Below are 22,895 nucleotides of genomic sequence, written 5' to 3'. Positions count from 1 at the left end.
GATCACTGATAGCAAATTCCACACTTAGCTTTTCTCCCAGACTTTAAAAAACCATACATGTAAAAGCTCTTGAATACTTTTAGATGTTCTGGGGCTGCATAATGATCTGGCGGGGCCCCATTCATGCATTTTCCTTACCCTTCTTCAGAGTTTAAGTATTCCCTAAACTTTGACCTACAGAGTCTTCTGGCTTCTGCTCTATGGGTTTTCCCCTGATGGATCTAATCACTTACTTCAAGATTCCACTCAACTCCATCTTTGAAACCTCTGTCAGCTCTAGACAGACTATTTAACTTCTGCTAAGCTGTATGCTCCTTGGCTGTAGAATAACTTCTGACATTTACTTTGGATTCCACAATTCTGGAAGAATCGAGCCCCCCCGTCTTCCCCTAGGATCTGGGTTAGGACTCTGCAAAAGACGTAAAAATCAGAATTCCAGCTTTGCTACTTACAAATGTGTGACCTTAAGAAATCTGTTTAATCTCTCTGGGCTTCAGTTTCCTCATCTCTACAAGTTTATCTTTATAGGACTATTGGAGAGGTGAGAGAAATGTTTACCAATGGTTAGCCCACTGCCTGGCATATAGAAAATGTTCCATAAGAAACTGTTATGGAAGATAGATGTCAAACCTGAAAAATAAGAACCATTATCGTGTTGTAGAGTGCCTGGAAGATCCAGGGAAATGCATTGGATATTTCCTAGTGCATGTTCATATGAACCAACACTCATATAACTTGGATGCCACTGCCATTTATGTTCACTGAGCTAATTCAGAACTGGAATGAATGATGCCTTGCTAGAATCTTCACCTAGTTCAGAAACCAAAGTTTGATGTTATTACAAATGTTTGATACCCAGCCAATTTGTCCATTTTTTTTTTTTTTTTGAATCAAGTAGGTTGGAAAACTTACCCAGTACATGTTGGCTTATTACATTTTATGTGAAAAAAAATCTCCTCTTTTTTCACTCACTAATTCTTGGATAATTCTTCAAATATAGTAATTAGAGTACACAGAGTGGTGCAATGGAACTTCTAGAGTGTGGTGAACCTGGGTTTGAACCCGAGTTCTATCACTGACCTTGGCACCATGGACAACTCATCCTCTCCAAGTGTCCTTCATTTCTGCTCTGTGAAACAGTTGAAATATCCTATGAAGATTGGGGTGAGGGAGAACCTCACCTTATGTTCCTGATACTTTCTTAAAAGCTCAACAGTAAATAAACACAAAGATTAATGGAACAGAATAGAAAACCCATAAATGAACCTACAACTATATGGGAAATTCATCTTCTACAAAGCGGGAAAGAATATCCAATGGGAAAAAGACAGTGTCTTCAACAAATGATGCTGGGAAAACTGGACAACGACATGCAAAAGAATGAAATGGGACCACTTTCTTACACCATGCACAAAAATAAATTCAAAATGGATTAAAGGCCTAAATGTGAGACAGGAAACCATAAAAATCCTAGAAGAGAACACAGGCAGTAACTTCTTTTACATGGGCCATAGCAACTTCTTTCTAGATATGTCTCCTGATGCAAGGGAAACAAAAGCAAAAAGAAACTACTGGGATTTAATCAAAATAAAAACTTAGGCGTAGCAAAGGAAACAATCAGCAAAACTAAAGGCAACCTATGGAATGGGGAAGATATTTGCAAATGACATGTCTGATAAAGGATTAGCATCCAAAATATATAAAGAACTTATAAAACTCAGTACTCACAAACTGAATAATCCAATTAAAAAGTGGGCAGAAGAGGGACACCTGGGTGGTGCAGTCAGCTAAGCATCTGACTCCTGGTATTTGCTCAGGTTGTGATCTTAGGATCATGAGATTGAGCTCCATATCAGGCTCCACACTCAGTGTAGAGTCTGCTTGAGATTCTTTCTCCCTCTCCCTGCCCCTCCTGCTTGTGCTATTTCTCTCTCTCTCAAATAAATAAATCTTTTTAAAAAATGGGCAGAAGACACAAAAATACATTTTTCTAAAGAAGACATATAGATGGCCAAAAGACCCATGAAAAGATGCTCAACATCACCGATCATCAGGGGAATGCAAATCAAAACTACAGTGAGCGCTCACCGTAGCACATACCCTCCCCAATGTCTATCACCCAGCCACCCCATCCCTCCCACCCCCCACCACTCCAGCAACCCTCAGTTTGTTTCCTGAGATTAAGAATTCCTCATATCAGTGAGGTCATATGATACATGTCTTTCTCTGATTGACTTATTTCACTCAGCATGACCCCCTCCAGTTCCATCCACGTCGTTGCAAATGGCAAGATCTCATTCCTTTTGATGGCTGCATAATATTCCATTGTGTATATATGCCACATCTTCTTTATCCATTCATCTGTCAATGGACATCTTGGCTCTTTCCACAGTTTGGCTATTGTGGACATGGCTGCTATAAACATCGGGGTGCACGTACCCCTTTGGATCCCTACATTTGTATCTTTGTGGTAAATACCCAGTAGTGCAATTGCTGGGTCGTAGGGTAGCTCTATTTTCAACTGTTTGAGGAACCTCCATACTGTTTTCCAGAGTGGTTGTACCAGCTTACATTCCCACCGACAGTGTAGGAGGGTTCCCCTTTCTCCGCATCCCTGCCAACATCTGTCATTTCCTGACTTGTTAATTTTAGCCATTCTGACTGGTGTGAGGTGGTATCTCCTTGAGGTTTTGATTTGGATTTCCCTGATGCCGAGTGATGTTGAGCACTTTTTCATGTGCCTGTTGGCCATTTGGATGTCTTCTTTGGAAAAATAAGACCAAAAGTTTTGAACGTTGTAGTGGAGCAAATCTCTCTTCTCGTTAATTTACCCTTAGACAGAGGCATGTTTGCACATAATTACTAGACAACTCAAAAACTAAAGGCTATGTAAGAGCCATGTGCTAGTACTATGAAATCACTGAGAGGCAATCCCTGTAAATCTGAGACTTGGTGATTCTCAAAGCTACTGAGTTTGTGATTAATATTTTGCTGATCGGGTGACTTTCAATTGGCTTACTCAAATCTTCATATGAGTTTAGGCCATCATTCTCACTTTTGTTTGGAGAGTTTCAAATTTGCTTAGCTGTCAAGTTGCAGTTCTGCTGTTTATTCATTCAATGAACAGGGTTGAGTGTATATTGTGTCAGGCGCTATGCCACAGAAAGTAATTCGAATTTGAAATACAAATTTATAGAGATTATAAGTACCATGGGATAGACGATGCACAGTATTCTTTCAGGAAACAATCTGCCATGTTTTAAAGAATCTGTAACGAGAGGAAAATGTAACACCCTGACAGAAAAGACTAGTTTCAAAACTGGCAACTCAGTTTTAATGGTAGGCAGAGAAAATCCCCTAAAAGCAGATGTGGGCTCTGTCTTCTTCCAAGAGGAAGCCCTTAAGGGTTTACATGGCAAAAATGGGTTTCTGTAGAAGATCACTTGACAAGATCATTCATTATGATATCTTTGCCTGACATGATAGAATTGAAACTCTATTTTATGAAAGTTGGAATTGAAACATAAGATGGTATTAAGACTGTGCAGTCTTGCACCCATCAAACCTATAAAGCCTTTGGAGGTGAAATCTATTCCTGAGCTAATCAGTCATGGTCGAGACCATGCCCATAACCTTACAGAACTCTGCAGATGTCAGTGCATATTCCTGGCTAAACATGGATTATAGGATACAGTTAGGTACACTCATTAATCAGGAGGGTAGAATGAATGAAGGCTGGAGGAGGTGCCTATTGTATCATCCAGGGATGGGGCCCAATGTGGGTAGGACTAAACATATGTTAATGAAAGTTTGATTGGCTAGAATATTTGAGAAATGAAGGTGTTGGGGGGGGGGCGGACCACAGGGAATGCTTTCTGTTTCTCTCAGTTGGGCAAATCCATAGAGCCTCTGGACTAAGCCTTGTGAGTTCTTTTAAAGGAAGTTTGTAACCTCTGGATGCCAGTGGGATACTGACGGATGTGAAAAGCAATTAGTCTTGCTCTGTATCCTGGGGAGAGTCCATCTGATATCTCTGAATTAAGTGCTACTTCAGTTGTCAGAAAGGCATGGCTTTCTGTGTCCCAGCAAGGACTAGAAAATCAACCAATATGCAGGCCCTTCTTGCTAATGGAACAACTGGATTCTGTTTTACTAACTAGGCCAGGAGTACTGGGATATCTGGTATAGCCTAAGGAAGAGTAAACAATTTGTATTCTGCTGCACAGAGTCATTGCTTGGTCTCAGTGGTGTGCTGCAGTCAGCTAGTACTTGGACTCCTGAGAGCTGGTTGTTAAGCTTCTAGAAAAGCTGCAAGCCAATTGAAGGCACACTGGTAGCTGAGATCAGCTATGTTTAGAATATTTATACCATAGACATTGGCAAATGATAAGAATCAGGACTTTTTCCTTTACCATCATACTGCTGAAACAATGCTACTTTCTTCTGTGTGCGAGTAGAGATTGCTAGAAGTAGATTATCTGTAGATCCAACCATATCTACCTGTAGGGGAGATGCGGCTCTTGGGAAAATTGATTCAGAGCCCACAGGCCCCCTGATCCTCACCCAAGAGTACAAGTAGTCTGAACACCAACTCTAAGAGGCCTTTTCACTTACATGCAGACCAATTTTCATGTCTCTACAAATGTATATAGGTATGTATGTATCTATGTTTGTATTTAGGACCATTTGCCCATCTAAGACGTGAGTGTATGGATCATAGACTGACCCCAAAACACTTACCAGAGTAGCACAAAGTCCGTATTTTAGTACACACCTAGCTACATGAGCAGGGCTGATCTATATTTTGCGGATAAATTTAAATCCATTTGCATTTTCGTATTTCCTGGGATCATAATACAGCTTAATTTGCCCACTCACACATTTCAAGATGGTAAGAAATATATGCCTTTTGGATTTTCATCCTTAAGAACCACATTCAAAAGAAAGAAAGAAAAAAGCATAAAATCAAGGTCAGGAAGATTAAACCCCTTAATTCACATGCCAAACTTCCCATTTCAATTGTGGTTTTGCCTCCCAGCTAAAGTTTGTCTTTTTGTGACATTTGCATTAAGCCCAGAGGACATTTTGAGTGGAAACATGCTGAAAGCATAATTGAAACGCTGAGTGGTGCCATTTGTCTAATTTGCATTTTTCCCCCCAGGTGGGGAGTTTTCACTCCCCATTTCTTCTCCTGGGGTGTTCAAAGATTATCTCAAAAAATGATGTTGTACAATTGATTCCAATAAATCCCCATATACAGTATATTATATGTATATATATTTTTTCTTTCTAGAATCTATTTTAAATGCCACAGTGATAAACTATGTAAGGAAGTCCTTTGTATGTTCATAATAGTACAGATAGTTTCTTTTCTCCCTCAGATAGAGATTTTGAATATTTGTTCACAAACTTAATTTTTTATTAGAATTTTCCCTTTCAGTTATCCTCATGGTGTCATTCCAAGCTATTTAGGAGGGTGTCTCTATAGAAACAAACATTAAAAAAAAGTAGGCAGACATAAACTATTCAATTTCATCCTTAATATGTTCTTTGAACTCTGTGCCCCCAAATATGCACTGACTTGATCTCTATTAAAAAGTTTGAGAATCAGTGATATTTTGGTGTCTCAACAAAGTTATTAAATGAGACAATGATGCAGGGCTGATGCTATCAGTTGCACCCTTTAATGGGGAATTTAAGGTGAGATTATAATCGGTGGGGAAGTAGAATCTGTTTTTCTAGGAGGAAGAAGTCAAATATGAGTGTGGTAAACTGTTTCTCTTTTGACTAAGTATTCCTCATATACTCCAGATCTGCCATTTAGATACGGCCGAAGCTGCTGTCATCGGCGAGGCCGAGTTTTGTGCTTTTTCTAAGGTGTGCATCTTCCTCAAACTTGAATTATTTATGCTAGATATATTCTTTCAAATATCAGAAGGCCTCCTAGATGATATCGAATAATCATATGGAATTCTATCAGATCCCTTTTAGGTTATAAGCCTGAGTTAGGGTGGAGCCAGGCATGAATTTATTTAAATGAGGGATATGCAGAGAGGAATGTAGCCCAGGCCAGCATTTTGGAAGGGTGGAACTCATATCCCTCTGAGGGCTTTAATGCCTGCAAAGACAAACGTGTTTTTATTTGACTCCTTAGATTTAATTTAACATTATTGGGGGAAAAAAAGGACATCTGATCCATCCAATATGTATTATAAACGTTATCTTCAAATAATTTTGTGAGAATAAACAATGTGAGACAAATAAAAGAAAAATATTAAGTGAATAATAGATCTGCTATGAAAATATGGTGAAAATGTGAGGCTGGACGCGGAGTGTTTGAAGGAGGGAGTACATTTGCCCAGGCAGACTATCATGAACTGTGTGGCCTTCCCCTCATTCAACCTCACTAAGTCTCAGTTTCCTTTTTTTTTTTTTTAAGATATTTATTTATTTAATTTAATTTATTTGACAGAGTGAGAGAGCACAAGCAGGGGGAGCAGCAGAGGGAGAGAGAGAAGCAGGCTCTCTGCTGAGCAGGGAGCCCAATGCGGGTCTCGGTTCCAGGACCCTGGGATCATGTCCTGAGTCGAAGGCAGATGCTTAACCATCTGAGCCACTCAGGCGCCCCTAAGTCTCAGTTTCTAGAGAGGAAACAAATAATCTACCTCAAATTGGTCATGTGAGGATTCACTGCAATCATGAGTGTAAAACCTTCGGTGCAGTGTCATGCTTTTAGGAAAAATAAGACTTTGGATTGGTAGGAAGTTATCTGTACAAACAATCCATTTAAAGAACATTTAATGAAACTCTCTTGAGTCTACTATGGGTGGAGCACTGTGATTTTGCTTCTTTGATGTCATTTTTTTCTTCACAACCTCTCACGTGAGACAGGTAGGGCTTTGCCAAGAAGAGTAGGAAGATTCAAAGATGGTCAAGGCTGGATCAGAATCATCTGCCTCACTCCTTTGGCCCCAGCAGAGGCACCTCTAGTAACCATCTCCATGGTAACCACACTTGGCCCAGCAGGCCAGAGCATGGGTACCTGACTAGAAAGAGATGGAAGGACCCAGAAGGCAGGTGGAAAACTAGCTGGTAGCAGGAAGCTATGTAGGAAAAGGAAAAAAGTAGCTCCCTTAATGCCCACAATTACAGGAGTAATGATGGTAATAATTCTTATTCATGGAGCACCATCCTAAGTGTTTTATGCATGTAGGTATGTATGATCGTGTTGAATGCTCACCATAAGAATTACAGTACCTGTGAGGGAGGTCTACTATTTGTCCCACTTTACAGATGAAGACATTGAGGTACAAAGAGGATGGGTGGTCTGCCCAAGGTCACAGGGCTGCTGCACATGTACCAGGTTTGGAAAATGGCTTGGAAACCTACCATTAAAACTGCCCTTTCTTAGGGCACGGGAAGAGTAGTTCCTGGCATGCTAGGTCCCCAGCCTCCTCTCTGTGCCAGGGATGGCTGGGAAATGTGGAAACCTGGCATCTTGACAAGCAGTCCATTGTCTGAGGTCCTGGTTTTTGGCCCTTAGCTGCATTGGATTCGTCTGGGGAGCTTTCAAGGGATACCAGTGCCCAGACCCCAGCCCAGCCTGGTTATATCAGAATCTTGGTTGGGAGTTGAAGAGGTGTTGCTATGTTTTAAAATGCTCTCCAGATGATTCTCATAGCCTTGAAAAAACCACAGTCTAAAGCATCTGCTCTTGAACTGGTAAAGGTGTCTAAAACAGAGACCCAGTTTTGCAATCCTTAGTTATTTGATAGAGCAAGCTGGGAAGAAAGCTAGACTATATTGGGTGCCTATGTTGTGCCAGATCCTGAATGTAGATGTGGTCTCTCACTACGCCCTTATTTGGGACCTCTGAGAAGCCCAGAGGGATTCGTGAGTGGCCTTCAGGGGTCAGGATGGGGTAACTGCCCTATTCCCTCTTATGCATCAATTCCCAGGAAATGAATGTACTGAGAGTTTAAACTATAGAGGTAGACAGATGGACTGGGGACAGGTTCCTGCTTTCTCTAGGTGTATGAACTCGAGCAAGTTGGTCAATATCAGAGGCTCAGTCTGTTTTCCCGTAAAATGGAAAACGGTGCTTTTAGAGTATGCGTTTTCAGTGGGGCTATGATACCCCCAAGAGGCTGGCATGGGGGAGGGGCAAAACATTGCCTTTGTGTGTGTGTATAAAGCACAGAGGTACATAAGTACACAGACATGCAGTATATCTGTGTCATTGAAATTTCATGACAGTAGTGGCACCTGAGTGGCTCAGTTGGTTAATCATCTGACTCCCGATTTCAGTTCAGGTCATGACCTCAGGGTTGTGAGATCCAGCCCCAAGTTGGGCTCTGCACTGGGCTTGGAGCCTGCTTGGGATTCTCTCCCTCTGCTCCTCCCCCTGCTCATCTAAGACAAGAATGGCCTAGGGACCTTCTTTCTCAATTCCTGCCCTTGCTTGCAGCAGCTTCTGCTCCCAGCATTAAAGAAGTACCATGCCCTCAGTCCACCCCTATTAGAGTATCATTTTGCCCCTAGAGAGCAAGTGAATTAAGTATAATCATTATTGATGGCCTCCTGTATGCAAAAGCATTCTGTTCATTGCTAGAGATATAGAAATGCATAATAAGAAGAAAGATTCAATTTCTGATCTTGGTTCTTTTTTTAAAAAAAGATTTTATTTATTTGAGAGAGAGAGAGAGTACAAGCAGGGGGAGTGGCAGACAACAGGCAGAGGGAGAAGTAGGCTCCCTGTTGAGCAGGGAGCCCGATGCAGGACTCGATCCCAAAACTCTGGGATCATGACCTGAGCTGAAGGCAGATGCTTCACTGACTGAGCCACCCAGGCGCCCCTCGGCTCTTGGTTCTGCTGAGAAAAACAGATACATAAAATGGACATATTGCTCTAACATGATATAAAAGATCCTGCGTACAGGAAACTTGGGGAACACCAAGAGGATATTTGAACAAGTTATGGAGCTGACTCTTGTAGAATGGCTAAGAGTTAACAGGGTGAGGAAGGTGGGAAGTGACCTCTGCACAGAGGGAGCAAAATGAGCAGAGGGGTGGGAGAATACAGTAGGTGTAGGCTGGAGCAGGGGTGAGTAATGAGTGAGGCACAGAGTGAGGGCAGAGGCCAGAGGCGAAACCAACGGACAGCTTAGCCATGGAGGACCTTGGGTGCTGGCATCATTTGCACTGGGGAGCTGTAATTGTATGAGACTCAGGTAGAGGCAAGTTGGCTCTATAGTTGTGTTGGGAGGGTCCAAATCTTTTTTCAAGGAATAAGTCTTAATGTGGCCTCCAGGCCCCACATTTCCAGCTGATCTCCACTCTCTGTTCCCCACGTTCCCCCTTGCTCTTTGTGCCCATCTCACTGGCTTATTTGCAATCCCCTGAATGCCATTGGACCTTTGCACAGGTGGCTCTTTCTGCCTGGAGTAGGTCCTCTGTTACTTATAAGGGTATTGAATTACTGTCTTTCTCTGTCCGACTGTACTTCAACCCAGGGACTGTGTCCATCTTTGCTCAACATTATAAACCCCGCATCTAGCATAATATAGATTCCTAGTTAATATTTCTGGAAGGGAGTAATGGACGTGGGAAGGAAGAAAGGAAGGAAAGGAAGGGAAAGGCGGAGCTGGAACCCCACAAACTTTTGTATGTCTCTCCTCACTCCCAGTGCTCCCCAGTTCGGTCTGTCTTCTTGGGTCCTGCCCGGGGGCCAGGGCCAGAACCAGCCAGCATCCTGGCCCTCTAGCAGGCCCTGTCATTTGAGCAGTGTCCCTTCAGTGGATGAATGCTAATCGATAATAATGAAACAATTTATGTGTCTCTCCACATTTACAAACTGTGGGAAGCACCTCCTTTGCTCTCTTCAAGCCTCAGTTACCTTATCTATAAACTGGGGTCAAAAAAGTACCTCATTCGTTGCGCAGATTAAATAAGATAATGCATCGTAAAATGCTTGACACTTCGCCTCGCGTGTGGAAAATGTTCAATTCACGTTAGCTATTATCATTATCAGCTAATACGGTTATTATCACCGTAAGAATTATCTCCCAGAACAGAAAGATTATCTTAGTTCATCAAATATTTATATGGCTTTAACAGTGTGCTCAGACCAAGGTAGATGTTGTCACCAAAGATACTCAAGAAAGTTCCTTGAAGCAATATTTTGAGAGCCCCAAACTGGAAATAGCCCCGATGCCCATCAAGAGAAATTCATTAGAGCCACATACTGGAGTACTACACAGTGGTTAGGAATGACTGTTGTGACTCACAGACACATGGACGAATCTCACAAACATAATATCCAGTGGAAGAATCCAGACACAAGAGAGCACACACTGGACGATCCCAGTTTTTTGAAGTGCAAACGCATGTGGAACAGACCTATGGTTTTAGAAGTCAGCATTGTGCAGCCTTCAAGGAGGAAGCTGGGGATTGTGGCTCAGGAGGGAGGGCAAGGGGAAGGTTGGTAGTATTTGTATCTGGGCCTAGGCCCTGAGTATATGGGCATGCCCACTTTATGAAAATACATCAAGTTGTACATTCTGATTTATGTGCTTTTTTTGTATCTGTATTATGCTTCAGTTAAAGGTTTACTAAACAAACAAGTCTGTTCAGTAGAGAGCTGAGGAAACAGAAGCGGGGTGAGGAAAGAAGGCCAGCAGTACAATTCTGTGCTTGCCCACAAGAACAGCTGCTTCTCCTATTCCTTCCCAAACATGACTTAGCCATTCAACTATAGGAATTTTTGTCCACATCTATCCCACCAATGTGTTAATCCGGGCCAGGCGCCATTGGTACAACCCCAGACTGACTGGCCTCTCTTCTCTCTCAAACCACTCTCTGGAACCCTGAGCTGCTATCTTAAAAGATCCTGTTCATCTCTGCATCCTCAGTGCTTAGTACCTGCCTGGAACATGGCAGGTGATCAAGGACAGATCTGGAATGAATGAAGTTTCCCAGCACAATCAAAGCCAGAGAGCTACAGGGGGGTGCTGTGGGATAAGAGGAAGCATTTGTAGATTTGGGTGGGGAGAAGTGACCCACATTTAATGGTCAGAGATTTCTCCAGCAGTAAGCTGCCCAACGTACTCACACTCTTTCTGTTTTGGTTTGTTTTCTTTCCCCAGTGACCTTCAGTGACTGCAAAGGAAACAACAAGCTGCACTATGAGGTCTCAAGCCCATACTTCAAGGTGAACAATGATGGCAGCTTAGTTGCCCTGAAAAACATAACTGCGGTAGGCAAGACTCTGTTCGTCCATGCCCGGACTCCCCATGCAGAAGACATGGCAGAACTCATGATTGTCGGGGGGAAAGACATCCAGGGCTCCTTGCAGGTAACACAGCTGTTTGGGATAAACGAGGTCCACAGAGGAACGTTGGGGTCTGTATGTCTTATGTGGAAAATAGTTCTTTGGTTTATTACTGGCCAAGACTTCTTTGTTGTTGCAAAGGACAAAAACCCAACTCAAAAAACTATTCGGGGGAGGTGGTATGTGAGAATTTATTGGCTAATGAGGCAAATATTTCAGAATAACTCTGCCTTCAGGCGTGGCTGTGTACCAGTGCCCAGTTATGACATCAGCTTTGATCCTTACCCGTTTTGTGGTTCTATTTTCCTTCTGTTGGCTTCACTCTTAGACAGTCACATCCTCCTCCGCCTTCCAATGTGGAGATCTCAGCAGCTCTACTTCGTTTTCCCAGCCTGAAGTCCCCTGAGAAAGCACCTCTTCCTGATAATGCCAACAAATGCTTGAAATCAAATCCTATTGGCTCTCATTAGATCACGTGTCCATCCTTGAACTAGTCACTGTGTCCATTGGGTAGCCATGCTCTAGTTGGCTAAGTCTGAGTCACCACGTGTCTCATCCTGAAGCCAGGGTGGAGTCAGCCCCACCTAAGACATGTGGGTGGAGAGTGAAAGATAGGTAGTTACTCAAAGTAAATTAGCATGCTGTTGTGTGAGGATGGGAAATGGTCCTTGGGCAGGCAAGAACACAGTGGCCCACTGGAGTTGTATAACAAGACAGCCATTGCTTATGGCACCACTCCTTTGCCATGATCTAACGTCCATTCCTTTCAAGATGCGCACGTATGCTGATCCTTGTACCTGTGTATGTTTACACACTTTAAGAATGCTACCAACTGCCCTTTAGACTTCCTGATTGTGTCATCCACAGACTTTTTGCTACCGTGGACTCACCTACCCCTCTTTCATCAAGAGTTTAAAGACTCTGGTTTCTTGATAGAAAAGAAAGGCACACAGCAAGACCCAGACCAAACAATGACAATAATAATGGTGTATTCCCAGCTGGGTGTGGCTAGATTTTGCTCCTACTTGATGGTCTGCTCTTACCCAATTTTTCAAAGCCTTGATTTTTGCTGCCTTTCTCCATCTGCCACACTCCCCATAACCTTGCTTTATCTGTGAATTTTTGTTCAGCGGTGGAGGGTGGGGGGTTGATGCGAACACCAATTCTACAGCTGGGGAGCAGAGACAGAGACTGTCTGTGTGATCTTCAAAGAATCATCAAACTCCTTTATCTGCAGACTAGAGGGGTGAAACAGTCTGGGATGGCTAATAAGTGGCATGTGCATTGCCCCATTCTGTCACCATACTCATGGCAGATATGGCTAATTGTCCCCAGCTGGGCCTGAGTATCTTTCCCAATACAGTGCTCTGGAAGCTACTATCCATTGATCATTCAGAGATGTTTCCAGGGATGGAATATATTTGTCATCCCTAGACCGGACAGACTCCACAATTCCCCTTCATATCTATGAATCTGTGAGTTAAGGGTAGATAGCAAGCTAAAAATGAATCCACAGTGTGCCACTCATATTTTTGAAGAAAATAGGATATTGATGAATATGCCCAGTGTGGAAACCCACTGGCACCACAAAAGCAAGCTTTTCTCTTACTTAGCCATGGTCATTTTCACAGCATCTCACTAACTTGTGATATAAATGACTCGGTAAATATCTAAAGTAACAAAATTGCTGGGATGTGCAGCACAAAGTGCTTCTTAGGAACAAGTAAATGGTACAGAAACTCACATAAGGGGTTTGCATGTGGGATGGGATGTATTTAGACAGACATTGTTCATCGTGTTGAATGGCTCCTCTTTAAATCCAGAAAAGACAGTGTCATCCTGCTTAGCTTAAAGCAGAGCAGAGGGAATTCTGGGCACTTCCCAGGACAGACTCCACCTTGATAGGCTCTGAGACCTGGGGTTCAGTAAGAAGAGACTCAGTCTTGAAGAACTGGCCTCTTGAGTCCCAGAGAGACACCCTCCTGGAGGCCAGGCCCCTCAGAGCCATTTCTCATTCGCCTCTATCTGAGTCCATTGTCCACAAAGCCTGGTTGCCATCGGCGGCTTCTTATAAAGCCTGGTGGAGGCTGTGGCACCGTGCACTTTTTGCTGGACCCCAGCAGAACGGGGGTCTGCCATTCCTCTCCTGCCTCCAGTAATTTCATGAGGTTTGAAAATAGGCCTTGTGGAGCTGCCCAGATGTGTCTGTAATAAAAAGTCCAAAAAAGTTAAAAAGAAAAAAAAAAGATAGGAAAACAATATAACTAGCCAAAGAATTCCTCCAAGGAGAACACAATCCTTCAGAGATATTCATTTGGTATTTTGAGGCCCTCCTATGTGCAGCCGAGTGGCCAGCTGCTAGAGAGGGGAAGCAGTGAGCCCTCAGTCAGCCCCACTCCTGGGCAGGGAGGGAAAACGAACGAGTATGTTGAAACAGCCCTAAGCAGGGCACCAAGGCTGACTGTTCTTCTGTGCCTTTTAGAGAACAGATCGGGCAGTGGAAGGGGGGCTGGTAACAGAGCCAGCACGTTCATGGCCCTCACAAGTCTGCCAGGGTCTGCCCTCATGGGCCCCAAATGCTGACTCATTAAATCTCCCCTACCACCTAGGAGGCATGTGCTACTGTCCTCGCTTTACAGATGGGGGAAACTGAGGACATAGAGGTGAGTGAGAAATTATATTATTTAGTGGGACTCTCTCAAGGGTGTGCATCTCAGTCTGTGCTTTGTGTCCATTGTTTTTAACCCTCATGACCCTCCCCCGTGGGGCTGCTGACTTCACCCCTTCCTCCAGATGTGAAAAGTTGTCCAAGATCCCCGAGCTTGAAATTGGCAGAAATGAGATGATTGAGATCTGTCCTCTCCGTCCAAACATTCACTCTCTTTCCCGCCCGTGGGTCAAGAGATGAGGGCACGAGTCAGAGCAATACAGTAGCAATGGAAGAAACCAACAAACGGCAGGTGTGGTTTGAAGGAGGAAAAAGCCAGGATTTAGGGTTTGGGTGACTCCAAGCTGTGGAGGCTAGGAGGATGGAGGTGGATTGGACCAGTCAGAAAAGGGGTCGTTGGGACACATGAAAAAGTGCTCAACATCGCTCGGCATCAGGGAAATCCAAATCAAAACCTCCATGAGATACCACCTCACACCAGTCAGAATGGCTAAAATTAACAAGTCAGGAAACGACAGATGTTGGCGGGGATGCGGAGAAAGGGGAACCCTCCTACACTGTCGGTGGGAATGCAAGCTGGGGCAGCCACTCTGGAAAACAGTATGGAGGTTCCTCACACAGTTGAAAATAGAGCTACCGTACAATCCAGCAATTGCACTACTGGGTATTTACCCCAAAGATACAAATGTAGGGATCTGAAGGGGCACGTGCACCCTGATGTTTATAGCAGCAATGTCCACAATAGCCAAACTGTGGAAAGAGCCAAGATGTCCATCGACAGATGAATGGATAAAGAAGATGTGGTGTGTGTATACACACACACACACACACACACACACACACACACACACACACACACACAATGGAATATTATGCAGCCATCAAAAGGAATGAGATCTTGCCTTTTACAATGACGTGGATGGAACTGGAGGGTGTTATGCTGAGTGAAATAAGTCAATCAGAGAAAGACATGTATCATATGACCTCACTGATATGACGAATTCTTAATCTCAGGAAACAAACTGAGGGTTGCTGGAGTGGTGGGGGGTGGGAGGGATGGGGTGGCTGGGTGATAGACATTGGGGAGTGTATGTGCTATGGCGAGTGCTGTGAATTGTGCAAGACTGTTGAATCACAGATCTGTACCTCTGAAACAAATAATGCAACATATGTTAAGAAAAAAAAAAGAAGAAGATAGCAGGAGGGGAAGAATGAAGGGGGTAAATTGGAGGGGGAGATGAACCATGAGAGATGATGGACTCTGAAAAACAAACTGCGGGTTCTAGAGGGGAGGGGAGTGGGGCGTGGGTTAGCCTGGTGATGGGTATTAAAGAGGGCACATTCTGGGCGCCTGTGTGGCTCAGTTGGTTAAGCGACTGCTTTCGGCTCAGGTCATGATCCTGGAGTCCCGGGATCGAGTCCCGCCTCGGGCTCCCTGCTCGGCAGGGAGTCTGCTTCTCCCTCTGACCCTCTTCCCTCTCGTGCTCTCTATCTCTCATTCTCTCTCTCTCAAATAAATAAATAAAATCTTAAAAAAAAATAAAGAGGGCACGTTCTGCGTGGAGCAGTGGGTATTATGCACAAACAATGAATCATGGAACACTACATCAAAAACTAATGATGTAATGTGTGGTGATTAACATAATAATAAAAAATTTAAAGAAAAGGGGTGGTTGGGAAAGGTGCTTGTTTAGTCAGGCTTGGATGTGTTGAGTTGGTGGCTCCTGGGGACGTCTTGATAGAGATGACAGAAGATCTTAGGGTAAACACTTAGGGGAAGAACAGTATAGGGGTAAGGCTTTGGCTTTGGTGTTAAACTTAAGTGGGTTCAAATTTCCACTCCACCACCTATGATTGTGACTTTGGACAAACTACCCAACTCCCTAAACCTCAACATCCTTATCTATGAGACAGGGGTAAGAATAATCTGCATCACAGAATCATTCTGCTGGGAATAGCCCAGAACACCAGGTGACCCATCCTAACAATGGTATCATATTGGAACCTCTAGAGAAAGGAGAGCTACTGGGGGTTAAGTGATCTCACCAAGGCCAGGAGACAGAAGGCGGAGATTAAGGGAAGGAGAAGAAAGTGCAGCCAGAAAGCCTAAACCTGTGAAGTCTATTTGTTAATGGCTTAATTATAGACTCCCAAGCTGTCTCTGCATTTTGAATGGGCTGCCCAGAAGCTAGGACCTCCCTATATGGACAGCGTAAGTTCACCTTAGACTGGAGAGGGCAGGGGAGCAGCTTAGTCCCTCATGTTTTGACAGGGGAGGTAGGACCGGTATGGAAGGGCCAAGGCTTACCATGCTTACAGGACGGGTTTCTAGCCTGGGGAAGGTAATGATGAACTGCACTCATGAAAGTACGTCTGGACAGACGGTAGCTTGTCCGCACTGAGTCTGCTATCCCTCACTGCCTGCCAGCAGTGAATGGGAAGACAGCAGAGTGCTCGCTTTTAATTTATTTTTACTTTGGATAGAGGGCTCCAAAGGTTTATATGGGCCAGCTCTGTTTCATTCCTTATGCATCTTAGGTAGAGATGTCTTTACCTGCTGTGCAAATGGGACTCATCAACCTCAATTTCACGTCTAGCATTAAAAAAGTTTTTTAAGCCCATCTTTTTATTAATTTTTTCTTTCTGACTTAAGAAATTGTAGCTTCTGTGACTGTAGATTATGGCAAGGAATACTGACATCAATTACAGCACTGGAGGAAGTCAGGCTGGGAGGTAAGAACATTAGGGAGCTTGTAGAAATTTATTTTGAATTCCAGTTTGAGAGCTAAAAGAGACTCTGCCCACAAGCTTCATCTTGAAATGTGGGCATTCACACTCTAAGCAGCTGTAGAATATAGGTACCCATGACCTGGACAGCTGGGTCCTTAAGAACAGAGCAGGAGTTGCACAATGCAATGGGAGGGAGGGGTGTGAGAGCCTGCGGGCTCTGGGCTTGGATCCAGCTCTCACACTGGGGCTGTGTCTTAAATGCAAATCTGATCACTTTACTCCTTGCTTAATGGGACCTTGCGAGCTCATCAGCCCACCTGGCCCCTAGGATAATATTCTGTCACCTTCATAGATGTCTGAAAGGGCCCTTCACTGTTGAGCCTGCTGGTCTCTGCAGCCTTCCCTCAAGTCCGGTTCCTTTCATCTGTAAGTGGCTTGACGTGCTGAAATGCTTGACCTCCAAGAGCTTTCCCTGCTCCCTGTCCAAAGGAGGGTCCCCCATGGTAGCAATGGTTCTGCTGCTTCATGCCCTTCTTCTCAGTTTGTAAATTATGCATTTATTTCAGGTGTTTAAAGTCTGGCTCCCTGATAAGACTGTATGAGCTCCCTGGAGGCAGAAATATAGTCTGTTTCCTTCCTATTTCCTTCCTCCCTCCCTTCCTTTCTTCCTTCCTTCCTTCATTGTTTTCCAATGTGTCCATGGCTATATCCCTAGGACTCTGCACCGTGCCTGACACACAGGTGGTGTTCATTGACTGTCTTTTGAATAAACGCCTGAGTAGAATGCAATGCATCTTTCACACCACTCCCTGCATTGAACTCTGGGCTCCTCACTCCAGTACGAAACCACTGTGGTTTCTTGAATTGGCCAAGCTCTCCCTCCCATTTGTGCTGGTGACAGCCCCCGAGCTCTAGCCCCAGCGGCCCCATGGCCAGCACCAACTGACCTGGCTAGCTCCTTTGATACTTCTGGGCCCGCCAAGATTTCCCTTCCTTAGGGACACCTCTCTGACTGTTCCCCCCAGATCATTAAGTGTTTTTTTCCTCCATGTTCCTCGCAGAACCCTGCCTGGCTCCCCGATCATAGCACTAAATTTTAACTGCCTGATTTAATTTGTGCTGTTTCCCATCTCTGTTCTGAACTCCTGAACTCCGGGACCATGATGCCTTGATTCCCAGTGCTGCACTTACCACCACTGCTCCAGTTCCCTCACCTGTAAATGGGTTCACAACAGAATTGACTTCATAGAGATGTCGTGAGGATTAAATGAGTAAATATATACAAAGCATTTAGAACAGTGCCCAGCACAAAGTGAGTGCCATGAATATGCCAGTTACTCCTCATTGCTGTATCATCAAAGCCAGACTGTAATAAATGCTCAGCAAAGGAGCCTGGCAAATCGAGACAACCCAGCCCTCCCTCCCCTGCCCATCATGACCAAATTCTATCTCGTCTACCACCTGTAGGGTATTTAGAATTCCACGTGAACTGAAATCATTACCATTTCACTCCTCAGGTGTCCACTGGGTGTGAAACACTGACTAGTCTTCCAGGACTCTTAGTTTCTATGGGTCCGCTTGATAAACACCAAAAGACTTGGCGGTATTTAGAAGTTAATTATGAAGCATTTACGCTTGTTCACTAGAAGTCAATATGTGGTGTTCTTAGTAAAAGGAAACTGGTCTCTGAATGAAGTTGCTTTATTAAATGCAAAAAAAAATTTCCTCCCCCTTTTTTGCCATTTAAAACATTCCCCCCCCAAAATAAAATGAATAGAGAAAGTTATGACAGACACTGAAAAAGCTAAACGTAAGGCTTGCTTATCTTGGTAGACCACCATCACTGTAAACTATTCATTTAAATGACATAAATTTGGCTCCTAATCCAGTTTCAAGAATGAGGATGCAAATAGTTCCAGAAAGATAAAATAAAAGGAGCAATCAGAAGAAGGAACAACTTGGGAGGAAAGAGTTGTTTTTGTTTCTAATGTTTAAAAATAAAAATATAAAACATGCCATTGACTGCTCAGCTGCCGATGTTAATATTGCTGCTAAATCTGTATCTTGGCCCTGGTGGGGATCAGGGCAGTGAACCCCCTGTCTGGAGTCTCGGGTTCCATGTGTTGAGTACCTTGAGGGATTGTGCGTCTGGGGACTCGAAAGCAACGGCTGAGTGGCTACTGTCCGTGCACATGTGTGTGCTCTGTGACATTTAGCTGAGCGGTGCATGATATGCAGGGGGACCTGGAATCACCCCGAATTGGGATCTAATCACACATTTAATACTTGCCACTCAGGTGGCACTGAAAAGTCCCCTAACTCTTTTGAGGTACGGTTTTCTCATCTGTGAAACCGTGGCTATATGTATATCCAGCCTTGTTTAGATGCCAGCATGGGGTATACAAAACAATTCTTTTTACTATCATGCCTATCCCAGTGCTAACAGAGGGTCTCAGTCACAGACTGGTGACTCTTAAGTGAAGTATACAGTGAGTTGCTGTCACCTCTGTATATTCCTTCACCATCTTTCCCGATCTCACATGTTCTAGACAAAAATATTTTTGCACATGTGTTACTGAGATGAACTCCAATTTTTATCACCTCTGAGTCAACCAGTTGAATCCTGTTTGCTTGGGCCCTTATACCATCCAACCTCCCAGGCCCCCGTCATGCCGCACACGGGGAACTTGACTTTGTTTGTTTAAAGCATCCCTGAGAATGTGAGCCACCATCTTATGGTAATTGCCTTGTTTCAAGATCTTATCACATTGACTGGGAGTGGCTTGGAATCTGTCAACCTGGTCAATGGTATCGATCTCCCTCGCAAGAAGTATGTATTAAAACCATTGCAGTGGAGAACCAGTCTGGGCATTAACAGTGGCCGTAAAGAAATGAGGAGTTAAAGCTGCAGTTAGGCTCCGATTTAACACGTGTGGTAACTTCAGAACCCTGCGAAGGATCACTCTGCATGGCCAAAGCCTCCCCAGTTACTATTAGGGGAATTAGTGTCCATTTAACTGTCACCCAAATTAGGGAATATATATAGTGTGAAAATTATGGTACAGATCCAAGAATTGGGCCTAGAGTAAGGTATTAGGCTGTTACATTTTGACACATGCCTAAATTGTTCTGTTTATGATTCTTAGCTCCAGGATACTATTCAAATACAGATAAAAAGACACCCTTTGATTCATTAATTTAAGTATATAACAGATTGCTTTGTGGATCAGAACTAAGAAAACTGTATACTGAAGATTAATTTTAATTGAAATGCTTGGGGAAAAATAACTGATCCCACAGAAAGTCTACATTACTAAAAACAGCCTCCTTTTGGCTTGTGAAAACTCAGGATTTCATGTTGTGCAGCAGTGTGGTCCAACAGAAAAATCATGTGAGCCACATATGTAATTTTAAGTTTACTTATAGTAACACATACATACACACACCCAATATGTCCATATGGGGTTAAATTTCATAAATATAGACTGTGTGTGTGTGTGTGTGTGTGTGTGTGTACACACATGCAAGTTTAACCAACATATATATAAATATATATATAAAACCAAAATATATATAATATATAATTTCTTTAAGATATTATCATGTCAACAAATAACCAATTTTTACATTATTTATGAAATTTTTTATATTTTCCTATTTATACTCAACCTTTGGAATTCGGTGTATGTGTTCCACTTATAGCACATCTTAACGCAGATTAGCTATATTTTAAGTGCTTAATAGCCACAGGTAGCAAATGTTTTCCAGTGGGACAGGGCTTCATGTATTTTGAAAGAGGGAGGGAAAGAGTCATTTGCTGAGTGCCTACCATATTTACGGCACGGTCTTAGATGCTCTCACACATACATCTGTTTCTTTGATCATAGCCAACCTGTGCCATTGGTGGTCTGGTTCCTTCCCTGCAGATGTGGAAGGAGCCCAGGTGCAGAGAGGTTGACTGCTTTAGCTAATGTCAGCATTTGCAGCAAGTGCCAGAACTGGGAGCTGGGCCTGGGTTTTCTGATTTTCTGTAGTCACGTCTATTTTGGTAATACTGACATTTACAGCAGAACTGGTGCTTTTCTATTCTCCTGTAAAGACGATGAAATGACATAGAAAAATTAAAAAGTGGTTAGAAATAAAAAAACTGAATGCAGAACTAAGCAAACTCCTAAAGAAATTTTAGGTAGGTGGACAAGTCCTGTGTTGTCATGACACTTTTTAAAAACTTTCCTCATGAATAGAATCTCTGGAGAAAGAAGCTTATGGAAACAGTGCAAGGTTTCCCAAATGTAAATGTCTCTTTGGCTGCAAGTTCCTGTTATTTGAGAATTTTTCTCATTCACCTTCATGGTCCTAGAGTCTGGGGAAAATGCCTTACATTTATGTGTATATATATATTTTTTTATGTATGTGTATATATGTATTTATATGTATGTATGTATATATTAAAGATTTTATTCATTTATTTGACAGAGAGAGACACAGCGAGAGAGGGAACACAAATGGGGGGGAGAGGGAGAGGGAGAAGCAGAGCCCCCATGGAACAGGGAGCCTGATGCGGGGCTCGATCCCAGGACCCTGGGATCATGACCTGAGCCAAAAGCAGATGCTTAACGACAGAGCCATCTGTCGTTAGGTCTCAGGTCCAAGAGCTGGTCAAGTGGCGCCCTCAGTATTCCAATCTGCAGTGAATCCCTGGGTCCAGTGTTCTAACCACAGCTTGCTTTCCAATAGCTGCTTGGGCCTTTTCAAGTAAAAGCAATAGAGCATCATCAGTGACAGATTTTCACCTGGTATCTTGGGATGGAATAAGATACTATGCTGGAATGCACATTTTTCTGGACTCTCTAATATGCTTCTAACAGCCTGTCTTTTCTTATTACCATAAATCAAGTATGAGTATATTCTTAAGTATAAATATTGGGGTGATCCTCCTTTCAAACCCTCCTCTTAACCTGGCATGTGGAGATCCTTGGTCACCACGGCATTGTCAGTGTGGCTGCTCTCATCGGAGATGAAATGGCAGAGGAAAATTAAAAGTGATTAGAAATATTTTTTACAAATGCAAAAGTGAGGGATGCCTGGGTGGCTCAGTCGGTTAAGCGGCTGCCTTCACTCAGGTCATGATCCCAGGGTCCTGGGATCGAGCCCCATGTTGGGCTCCTTGCTCAGCGGGGAGTCTGCTTCTCCCTCTCTCTCTGCCACTCCCCCCACTCATGCTCTCTCTCTCTCTCAAATAAATAAAATCTTTAAAATAAATAAATAAATAAATAAATAAATAAATAAATAAATAAATAAATAAATAAATAAAAAGTAAAAATGCAAAACCGAGTGAGAATCCTGAGAAAATCTTAGGTAGGTGGACAAGCCACGTGTTGTCATGATGCTTTTTAAAAACATTCCTCATGAATAGAACCTTTGGAAACAGAACCTAATAGGAAAAGCAAGATTTCCAAATGTAAATGCCTTTAGGCCACTCTGTGAGAGTCTGGTTCTCATTTCTGATCAAAACAAACAAAAACTCCACACAGCTTTTGATACAGACATTGATAGTCTCCATTTAGTTCTTTGGTCTCAATAGTCAAAATTTAGGGAGCAAAGGAAGAGGGAGAAGAAAATACTATTCACTCCGTCCTTTTTCCCCCAGCACTTGGGCCAATCAGATGATAGGGTCTTCACCCAAACTTTTAAGAAGTCTGAGCATTTGGAAGAAATACCCAAGTGTGTCAAGGGGTCACACAAACAGGAAGCATTTTCCTCCTGTGCCCACAATCTAATCTCATCAGAGTCTGTCTTTTTCCTGGATCCTGTTAACAGAAGTAGAAGCCCCCAGGTCTGTGCCCCCTGGGGGTGCTACAACAACGACAGCCAGAGTACCAATATCCTCCTGGAGTCCAGGGAGGGCCAGATATTTCCATTTGCTGGCCTGCTTCTGTCTGTCTTAATAAGGCAAGAGACAGCAACAATCATAAAGCAAACATTTTGTGTGTGTGGCCATCCAAGAATGATGATGTTTTTTATTTTTTACAAAAATATAGATTTTTGTTAATACCTGCTCTTCTTTCTCTATCATGCAAAAAAAGATCAATTCCCCCCCCCCAAAAAAAAGTACTTCAAGTAATACCCCATATACAGTCTCAGACTTTGACATATCTGTGGGCTCAC

At 43.2% G+C, this 22,895-nt stretch overlaps 1 protein-coding gene across 2 annotated transcripts in view; it reads left to right on the top strand.

Annotated features, from left to right (window-relative positions):
* Positions 1-22,895, top strand: part of CDH13 (cadherin 13) — a 1,022,481-nt gene that overhangs the window by 360,399 nt on the left and 639,187 nt on the right. For both annotated transcript variants that reach the window (XM_027619214.2, XM_027619213.1), the window contains exon 3: positions 11,145-11,353. In XM_027619214.2, coding sequence (XP_027475015.1) covers positions 11,145-11,353 — 209 coding nt within the window. The remainder of the gene's footprint in view (positions 1-11,144; positions 11,354-22,895) is intronic.

The sequence above is a fragment of the Zalophus californianus genome, chromosome 17 (genome assembly GCF_009762305.2).
Source record: "Zalophus californianus isolate mZalCal1 chromosome 17, mZalCal1.pri.v2, whole genome shotgun sequence".
NCBI lineage: Eukaryota > Metazoa > Chordata > Mammalia > Carnivora > Otariidae > Zalophus > Zalophus californianus.
This window is presented reverse-complemented; position numbering and strand designations above follow the sequence as displayed.